Raw genomic sequence first — 11,087 nt, forward strand, 5'->3', positions numbered from 1 at the left:
GTCCTTTATCTTTACTTCCTTCTTAGGTCAAAGGCATTCTGAGAAGACAAACTTAAAAGGATAATTTACTAGACTTTACTGAGTCTCATCTTCATTATTATACTTTGTTTAGAGTTAAGTCTTAGATTCCGAATATATTTCTACATGAGTATTCAAACTGAAAATTAACAAAAACGTGACCTATCTCTGCTTTGAGGGGTCATTTTTGTTTGTCTTTTAATACTGGCGATTAAATCCAGGCACACTTAACCACTGAGCCCCATACCCAGCCCTATTTTGTATTTTGTTTAGAGGACAGGGTCTCACTGAGTTGCTTAGTGCCTGCTGTTGCTGAGGCTAGCTTTGAACTCAAGGTCCTCCTGTCTCAGCCTCACTTGCCATTCACATTACATGCCTGGGCCACTGTGCCCAGCTATTTTACATCTTGAGAAAGTGTCTAAGTTGCTTAGGGTCTTGTCAAGTTACTGAAGTCTTCAAACTTGTGATCTTCCTACTTAAGCCTTCCACATTACTGGGATTAGAGGCCTACACCACTGCATGAGGCTCCTAGATTGTTTTGAGCATACTGAAGAAATCATACATTATCGATATTCATCAGTATGTATCACTAAAAGTTAGAATCTTGCTTCAGCCTTTTAGTATTTGTAGTCAGTTATTCATCATCATTCCCATTAAGGATTTTTGTTACTACCATACAATAACAACAAACAAGAAAGAAAACAAATGTGAAAAAAGCCAGTGATACCATAATTCTATTATTCAGATTATTGAATCAGTATGAACTCAGTGGTAGAATCCTTTCTTAACATTTTGAGGCCCTGCATTAGATCCTCAGTACCGCACAGAAAGTCACACATTTTATTTAATTAATAATATGTCAGTCAGGCCTCTCATTTTAAGCTTGCTGTCCCTCTCGCTTTTTCCGCTTTCCTCCTTTCTTTATGGAGCAGAAGAAACTATTGTTTAGAGTTAAGTCTGATTGTTTGTGGTGTTGGGATTGAATTCAGGTCAGGGCTTCACTCATGATAGGCAATTAATTGCTCTTCTACACTGTAGACTGCACTATGTCCCCAGTCATTCTTCTCTGAAAAGTGTGCCTGCTAAGTGTCTTCCATTGTGGCCAGTTTTTAAAAATTTAATGTCACTTTGATCTCACAAATTTTTTGACATTTATTTTTGATGCACATTAGGTCAACTCACACACACAATTTGTGTTTGTGTGTGTGTGTGTGTGTTTGTGTTACCAGGTATCAAACACAGGACTTACCTGCACATAGTAGTCAAGCCCTGTACCTCTGAACTACATCCTCATCCTTCCAGTATTTTTTAAAAATATTTATTCATTTATTTATTGGTGTAGATGGACACAATACCTTTATTTTTATGTGGTGCTGAGGAACTAACATGTGTCTCACACGTGCTAGGCGAGCGCTCTACCACTTGAGCCACAACCCAAGTCCCTCTTCCACTAAATTTTAAAATGATTCAAATTGTTGTAATTTTCCTATCCTTGGTCTACAGAAATCCCTTCAAGCTGGCTTGTGAATTTATGTATGTATGTCTTGTGAATTCTTTTGTTACACCCTGATAGTGTTTCTCAGCTTCTGTTACAACAGAATGTTCCAGGCTTATTTTATATAATTCTGCTCTGTATCTAATAACATCCATTTCTATAAGGAGCCTACAGAAAAATACATCATCAACTTATACTGATATTAAAACTTAGAATGAGGAGGAACAGGCAGCATGAGAGTTTCCTAATGAAGGTAATAAGAAAGAATGTAAGACAGGAAAATAATTAAATATTTTTACTGTGGGCCTTGCTGGGTTGCTGAGGCTGTCCTTGAACTTGTGATCCTCTTGCCTCAGTCTCCTGAGTTGCTGGGATTACAGGTGTGTTCCACTCTAATGTGTGAGATATTCTTAGGCATTAAATGTAATGAAAATATTTAAACATATTGAGTTGTTTTTAGGTCTTTTGCCTTGATTTTAACTTATTATTAATATTTGAAAACTTGATGGTTGGGGATGTGGCTCAAGTCATAGCACGCTAGCCTGGCATATGTGAGGCAATGGGTTTGACCCTCAGTACCACAAAAAAAAATAAAATAATGGTACTGTGTCCACCTTAAAAAAAAAAAAAACCTAAAAAGTAGATATTTTTTAAAAATTTGAAAACTTTATCAACCAGCTATAATTGTTTTGAATACAGAATGTTTTCCTCTGCAAAGAGATGTACTTTTGTGTTTTATTTACCCTTAGGGAAGCCTAATGTAACCTTCAAAATAAATTTCTTAACATTTTTAAACATGTATACCAATTGCTGAATAGCTTACAGAATATGATCCACAATTGGGTGATAATATAGTATTTTTCAGTTATGTAAACTATGTGATTGTGCATTCATGTATAAACCTATGTGTCTTTCTTCTGTCCAAAAGATTTTATCACTTCCTGATGTAAATATGATTTTTAATTTTATGTTTGATGTAGATTTTATTTCAGTCAAATTAGAGTTAATATAAGGATGGTCTCACATAAAACAGATGCACAACTTTGTCGTTGACCTACTGTTTATTCTTTGACTTAATGAAAAAACATTAAACTGTCATATATATATATGAAACTTAGAATGACAGGATAGCACTGGGCAAGTACCCCTGTGGAAAACCTTTTGCTTAGTCTGTGCTTAGTCTGGATTGGGTTCAATCCTCAGTACAGAAAAAGAAGAATCTAGAGCTTTCCTATCTTCTTTCATTTTCACATTTATAAGATGACGTGTTCATTTTATGAGATGAAAGAAATCATAGTACAGGTATTTAATTATTACTCTTTGTGTGTGTATGTGGTACAGGTTAGAACCCAGGGCCTTGTGCCTGCAAGGCAAGATTCTGCTTCATATAATTTAATATAATACTGCTTAATACTTTTTTGACGTGGTTAATGGTGATCAAACCCAGGGCCACTCAACCAATGAGCCACAACTCCACCCTTTTTTTGTATTTTATTTTTAGACAGTGTCTCACTGAGTTGCTTAGCACCTCGCTAAGTTACTGAGGCTGGCTTTGAACTCCTGATGTTCTTGCCTCCACTTCCCCAGCTGCTGTTATTACAGGCGTGTACCACTGTGCCCGACCTGCTTGATACTTTTTATTTCGTTCCTTTCATGTTCCTATGATGTGTCATCTAAGAAATCATCTGAAGCTGGTTATGTTTATTGTTACATTACTATATCATAACATGGGTCCTTTACTTTTCTTTCTTGTCATTGCTAAATTGACTAATTTTCCTTTCCGGAATATTTTCCAGCTTCAAAACAAGCTTAGAATGTCTCAAGGTAAATGTTTTTCAAGTAAAAAGTTTTTTGACTTCCTTTACATAAAAAATAACGTTTTGCCAATTGTGAGGCCCTTATTACCCAGAAATATATTTGAACTATTACTTAAACTGCTCTAGAAATGATAACATGAGGCTGGGTATGGTAGCACATACCTATAATCTTCACTACTAGAGAGGCTAAGGCAAGTTCAAGATCTGTCTATGCGGGGCTGGGGATGTGGCTCAAGTGGTAGCGCGCTCGCCTGGCATGCGCGGGGTGCTGGGTTCGATCTTCAGCACCACATAAAAATAAAGATGTTGTGTCCATCGAAAACTAACAAATAAATATTTAAAGAAAAAAAAAGATCTGTCTATGCAAGTTTCCAATATTCTGTCTCAAAATAAAAAATGAGGTGTAGGGAAGTCCACTGACAACTAAAAATATATTTTAAAAAATAAATTTAAAAAAATTTTTAAAAATTGAAAAGTCATATAGATATTTGGTAGATATTTATTTTTCCATGTCATTGTGTTATGACTTGCAGGGCATACCAATGTTTAGTTGAGCTTTTTGTGCATAGCCTATTAGGTCATTTTTTAATTTACCATTTTAAATAATGAATATCCATGCTTATGGATAACTTTTTGCACTTATTTCTAATTTCTAATTACTTCCAAAAAGATAAATGCTTTATGGAACATTATGAATTAAAAACTAATTCTGGGGCCAGGCATGGTGTCACATACTGGAGAGAGCAAGGACAGAGGATTGCAAGTTCAAGGCTAGCCTCAGCTACTAAGCAAGACTATGTCACACAATGAAAAATAAAAATAAGGCCTGGCACAGTGGCATATGGGCTAAGGAGGCTGAGGCAGGAGGATTGTGAGGTCAAAGCCAGCCTCAGAGGCAACCTTAGTGATTCCCTAAACAACTCAGCAAGACCCTGTCTCTAAATAAAGTACAAAAAAGGCCTTTGGATGTGGTTCAGTGGTTAAGTGCCCCTAGAATCAATCCCCAGTACCAAAAAGAAAGCATGATTATGTAGCTCAGTGGTAGAGCACCTCTGGGTTCAACGCCCAGTACCACCATGATTTAAAAAATGTCTAACAGGCTAGGATGTGGCTCACTGGTAGAGTACATGTCTAGCACATACCTGACCTTGGGCTCCTTCTCTAGCTTCAGAGGGAAAAAAAAATCATAGCTTATTTTTACATTCCTTGTTCCTTTATCTGTTTAGGGAATAATAGTGAGACAGTGCAACCTGGAATAAAAGGTGAAACTAAACATCATTTTATCTTCAAAGGTTCAGAGAACACTAAATGCTATTCATTGACCCCATCCATTCCTCCAACAGTGAATGAGGCAACCCTGTCTCCAGTCTTCTGTTACCCGAAGACTTCTTCCATGCCAACAGCTCCATTTAATTTCAATAAAGTAGCCTCCTCCGGGTTTTCAGAAAGAAGTAGCATTCCCCACTGCACAATGCCTTCTGGAAGACACAGTGGTGCTAATGCAGCTGCTGGGGAAGGCACTGGAATTGCACAGCCCAGCGACCTGGCTCCTCCTCCCTCCCTGCCTCCTTCCATGACAGATTCCCTTGCTTTTTCTGAGCCTCCCACTGGTCCAACTGAGCAGCTAACTACTAATCAGCCAAATCAGCAGCCCCCATTCCTCATTTCTCCTCATGAGCCTACTTCCTGTCTGGTGGAAGAAGATGAGCAACATTCTGAAGCAGATGAGCCTGTATCTGATGACCCCCTATCAGACGACCTTCTTTCACCTGCTGAGGAAAAATTTCCCCACATCGAGGAATATTGGTCAGACAATGAGCACATCTTCTCGGATCCCAATATTGGTGGGGTGGCAATTGCGCCCACTCATGGTTCTGTCATGATTGAGTGTGCCCGGCGAGAGCTTCATGCTACCACTGCTGTGGCACACCCAAACCGCAATCATCCTGCTCGCCTCTCCCTTGTATTCTACCAGCACAAAAACCTGAATAAGCCCCACCATGGTTTTGAACTAAACAGGATTAAGTTCGAGGCTAAAGTAGCTAAGAATAAGAAAATGAAGGCCTCAGAGCTGAAAGACCAGGCAGCTAACAAGGGTGCTGAACTGTCCCCTGAAATAAATGAATTGAACCAAATTCCTTCTCATAAAGCATTAACATTAACCCATGACAATGTTGTCACTGTGTCCCCTTATGCTCTAACACAGGTTGCAGGGCCCTATAACCGTTGGGTCTAAAGGCTTTCCTCCCCTTCTTAATGCCTTTCCTCATGCAGTGTATTTTTTCAAGGTGCTGTTAAGAGAAAGTCATGTTGTCGTTTACTCTATCTTCATCTCACCCATTTCTAGTCTGAGGTAAAAATTTTTAAAATGGGGTGGGTACTTAACTGTGACTATTTTGTCAATTGGTAGAAGGTGCACATTTTAAGCAAAAATAAGTTTTCTAGTTTTAAATACATAAAGAAACGTTTTGGTTAGGTGTTAACCTTGACAGAATCACTCAGTTTGGTGCTTTAAATTAAGTCTGTTTACTATGGAACAAGAGTCATTTTTAGAGGATTTTAACAGGTTCATGTCTGATGTAAAGTCAAGACACAGTGTTAACTCTACACAGCTCCTGGTGCTTAACCACATTGACACAGTTAAAAATAAGCTGAATCATTGTTTCATGGTGCCATGTTCCAATATCTTCCAATCATTGCTAAAAAATCAGCATTTTCCTTTGAAATAAACCAATGAAATGCTTTCTCTCTTTAAATATTTCTCCTGTATAAAATAATTCATTATGTTTGTAATGGTTGGAGGCTGTTCGTAATTGTAAATATATATATTTTAAAAGCACTTTCTATTTTTAAAAGTAACTTGAAATAGTATAGTATAAGAATCCTATTGTCTATTGTTTGTGCATATTTGCATACAAGAGAAATCATTTATTCTTGCTGTGTAGAGTTCCATCTTGTTAAATGCAACATGTTATTTGCATCGTGTATATGGTTTTTATTTTAATGTGTCCTTTCATGTTATGTAATAGCTACTTATATAAAATAGTGAATAATTCCTAAAATTGGACTTAAGAAACATTATCATCAATATTGATTAAGTTGTTTTAAATTTTAAAATAGTGTGGTCTCTTATAATTTATTGAGCTACCATGGCCTCAAGTTACTTTCATCCCAGCTTTTTAAATATAACCTATTAAACAAGTTTCAAAAGGAAAATGGGAGAAAATGTGATTCAGAAGAGTCAAATGCTTTTAATGTGTCAAAGTCAAGTAACCAGAATCCTACCCATCCCAAATTGTTTTTTTGTTTGTTTGTTTGTTTGTTTTGTTTTGTTGTTATGATATCCATCCTGGTATAAAATAAGAAAAAAAAATTCCTGTTGAAATAAAGTCACCATTATTATCAGTTACTCCCTGGCCCTAGTCAAAGAATGGTAATAGTATTATAAATATGGTTATACCGAAACAAATCGTTTAGAACAAGAAGAACCTTCTAAGAAATACTTGATTCTGTTAAAATGTAGAGGTGCTATAATATTCAAAGTATCAGATTCTTTGGGAGTCTAGAAAACCTAATGGTGCTTCTCCCTTGGAAATGCCATAGGAAGCCCACAACTGCTAACTTATAATTTTGGTGCAAATGCAAACAGTTCCAGCAAGGTCTCAAAAAAAAATCTCATTATAACTTATTAAAATAATATATGGTGCAAAGTATCAGTTTAAAGCTTTTGACTAATCTAAGTAAAGGAATATGAAGGGATTGTAAATAAGGAAATGTCCATTAGTAGACCTATATATGTAAAATAGGGTAATTCAATGACTTGTTTTAGTATTTTCTGTGCCTTAGATATCTGTTTTAAAATGTGGCGGTTTTTTGTTTTGTTTTGTGTTTTTGTTGTTTTTTGAGCCTAAGGTTTCTTATAAGTATATAAGTGATTGTTTATTGCTTCAGCTGCTTAAATAACATATTTCTAGCATTTGACTATCGAGTTTAAGACTTAGCTCCCACTAGAAGTTGTTTCCTCACCAGATATAATGGATAAAACTTTATGTCCCTTAATCCATCCATCCATCTACCCATTTTCCCAGTACACATTTATCGAATACCTGCAAAATTTAAATGTCACTTTTGTTTTTCTCTGAATCATCATCTATGAATTGGTAGAGTTGAAGAATTAAAATCCTCAATGATACCTTGGATATATATTTTTAAAGAAATAGCAAATTACATCCAAAATAATCCATTGTAGTATATGTACAGTAATTCAAATCAATTTGTTTTTATCTTTAAAAAACTTTCATAATAATCTAAACTTAAACACCAATGTTAATTAAAGGGAGTAGTGAGATTTGTGAAGCTAGTTATAGTTTACCAAAACAAGTACTGAGAATGTCCATTTTAAATTAAAATCTTTCCAGTCCATTGTTGTAATTAATATCATGAATGGAGTGTGCTCTTTCTCCTGAAGTGAGAAAATAAACTGGTTTAAATGACATTTTCACTCATAAAACTTGTCATCTAACATTTCTGCAGCTCTATTATGTTTTAGTATAATGACTTTTCTTTTTCCTCTTTATTGCACTAAAATTAGGTTTTAAGTCTGCTTTTTGTTCATGGTATGATCATTGAACTCATTTATACCTGACTTCTAAGTTATTCCAGTTAATAATGTTACAAATTTATCGACTATAATGGCCAGGTGCAGTGGCACTCACCTGTAATCCCTGTGGCTCTGGAGGCTGAGACAGGAGAATCGAAAGGTCAAAGTCAGCTTCAGCAATGGCAATGCGCTAAGTAACTCAGTGAGACCCTGTGTCTAAGTAAAATACAAAAATGTGGGTTGGGATGTGGCTAAGTGGTCGAGTACCCCTGAGTTCAATCCCCAATACCAAAACAATAAAAGTTATCAATTATAGGGCTGGGGATGTGGCTCAAGCGGTAGCGCACTCGCCTGGCATGCGTGCGGCCCGGGTTCGATCCTCAGCACCACATACCAACAAAGATGTTGTGTCCGCCGAAAACTGAAAAATAAATATTTAAAAAAAAATCTCTCTATCAAAAAAAAAAAAATCCGCCCTTCCCCATGTCCACATATCATCCCTGTAGATATTTGAAAATCTGGATCAAATAAAAGGCTCTTTAAAAAAAAAAGTTATCAATTATAATAAAATAACTCTTGACTATTGTAGAATCCTACTGAAAGTATAACTGTCCCTCAAAATTCCATTTCTAGTGTTTATGAGGCCATCACTGAATTATATTTTCCCCCTCTACTTATCAGCCTTACCTACATTTTGTTTCCAATTCATCCTCAAATAACCAACTAGATCATATGAACCTAATTGAAATATCTATTTGGCAAGGAAACTACAATTGTAGTTGAATTTTGGGGACATTCACATCTTCAGTAATTTTTTAACATCATTATTATTCAATTTGCATGTGGATGAAATAATTTGATTTGTTACATACAGAACTTCACTAGATGAGATCCATAACCAATTTACTTAAGACATAACCCCAATACATACTTAATTGAATGCATACCCTTGTGCAAATGTACCGACTTAGTTCATAGGAAGTAACCTACTTTCTAATGTTATTACTCTGGTGGAATCACTGATTATCATTCCACCATAGCATGAGTGAAATTAACCTGAAAATAGTTTAAAACAAAAAAATCAAGATTTTTTTTTCCTCAGGCAAATATAAAACATCATTGCATGACAGTTTCCACCTATAATGGGCACAGCATTTCCTTTGAACATACCTACTAAATTGGTTGGTGTATGCAATCTTTAGTAGTTTCCTTCAATTTCACCCCTTAATGCATGGAAACCTAGGTTTACTACAAGTGTGAGTTTTAATCTTTTGTAGAAATTTATGACAATTGTTAAATAAGATAACATGTTAGCTTCTCAGAGTGTTGGAATTCACCTCAGAAGTCAAACAGTTCATTCACTAGAAGCCAAAGAACAGATATCAATTTCAATTTGTAATTAAACCTTGAACCTTGTACAGGTGAAGACTACTTTGTGCTTATAACCGTAGAGTATAAACAAACTTTATTTTCTCACCCACAAAGTGATTTATCACTAGGTAATAATCTTCTTTGGGAACGTATCAAAATTAAATGCCAACAATTCTGGAGGCTGAGGCAGGAAGATTATAAATTCAATCTAGCCTATGAAATTTTGTGAGACACTCTAAGCTAGTTAGTAATGAAACCCTATCTCAAGATAAAGGGATACAAGTGGACTCGGAGGTAAGAACCTCTGGGTTCAATCCCGAGCACACACAAAAGAAAATAACATAAAATGGCTTTTCCCCTCCACCCTGAGATCTTTAGAAAAAGTGAACAGTGAAAATAGGTCAAAATGCCCCTGCCTGCTGACTTCATGTACTTTTGTGGGAAATGAGCTGACTTACCCATGAAGCTGTCTTTTGTTTTTTTTATTTAATTTGGCACAGTAGTGGGGACTGAACCCAGGTCCTTGTGTGTGCCTCTGAACTACCTCCCCATCCCTGGGAGCTATTTTGTTAACTCTTCCTAGAAGATGTGGCAATACTCTGGCATTTCATTAAGCACATCTCAAGAGCTTCTATAGTATATGCTTATACTTATTCCTTCCCTTGGTACCTAGCATACAGAAGGATGTTTTTAAAATATTGGATGATTAACCGGGCTGGAGCTGTAGCTCAGTGGCAGAACACTTGTTTACCATGCATGTGGCACTGGGTTCAATCCTCCGCACCACATTAAAAAAAAAAAAAATACAGCCATTCTGTCCATCTACAACTGATTGAAATATTTGAGAAAACATTTCCATACTACCTAGCCATGGTTATACAATTCCCTTCATATCCATCTAGGCAAGTCCCAGCAATTAATTTCGATGTATCTCTACATGAAGTGGAATATTGTTTCAACATCCATAGTTCTTAAAATTATTCATAGGTGTGTTGTAGCTTCAATACCGGTCTGTACATCATACTTAACCAAGTGATGTCATCAGTGCCAGATTACCGAGTCTGAGTTTATCTAAATCAAATTGTTCCATGTTGAGTTTTCTTCTAACAGCGTTAGAAAATGTTTTCATTGTGGCTCAGGAAGGCAATTCTGAAAGTCAAAATCCATATGTACTTAATTTGATTTCCCACATCTTGCCCCTGGGCTGGTCTTTAACTATAGCAATCTTCCTGCCCCAGCCTCCCAGACAGCTGATACTATAGGCATGAGCTACTGTGCCCAGCTTGAATGAATATGTTTTGATCCTTTCTTGGGGAGGGATGTACGCAATTAATACCACTGTTTACGCAAAAGTTGTTTTTTTTTTTTTTTTTTTTTTTTTTTTTTTGAGATGGAGGTCTTCTTTATTCCCCAAACAAGCCTCTGACAAAAGGCATATATTTCATTTCATCAAGTAATCCAAAGGGAACACTTATATTGTCACTCTTCATATTCACTTGTCTTTAAAGTGCCTCAAGGCCTGGTGCAGTCATGTGCCTGCTCAAGAGGCTGAAGCCAGACACATCACAAATTTGAGACCAGCTTTAGGGAGAGCCCATCTCTAAATAAAAATAAAAGGGGTTGGGGATGTAGCTCAGTAGTTTAAGTGACCCTGGGTTCACACCCCAGTACCAAAAAAGGGCGGGGTAGCTCAAGGCATATTCAAGTTTATCTTGGTTAGTATGGAAACACTTCATATTCCTACCTTTAAAAATCAAACATTAATAATTTCCTTATTTCCTGTAGA

The 11,087-nt window shown here is 36.3% G+C and overlaps 1 protein-coding gene across 7 annotated transcripts in view; it reads left to right on the plus strand.

The window, feature by feature from the left end:
- TET1 (tet methylcytosine dioxygenase 1) overlaps positions 1 to 7,305 on the plus strand; it is a 117,521-nt gene extending 110,216 nt beyond the window's left edge. For 6 of the 7 annotated variants that reach the window (XM_081267099.1, XM_081267101.1, XM_081267100.1 and 3 more), the window contains one exon: positions 4,674 to 7,305. In XM_081267099.1, coding sequence (XP_081123225.1) covers positions 4,674 to 5,566 — 893 coding nt within the window. In that variant the 3' untranslated portion in view covers positions 5,567 to 7,305. Of the gene's footprint in view, positions 1 to 26; positions 3,742 to 4,673 lie in introns of those variants that run through there. The other variant, XM_081267102.1, reaches the window with a different exon arrangement.
- Positions 7,306 to 11,087: the final 3,782 nt, after the last annotated feature.

The sequence above is a fragment of the Spermophilus citellus genome (genome assembly GCF_964194105.1).
Source record: "Spermophilus citellus genome assembly, chromosome: 15".
In the NCBI taxonomy this organism is placed as follows: Eukaryota; Metazoa; Chordata; class Mammalia; order Rodentia; family Sciuridae; genus Spermophilus; species Spermophilus citellus.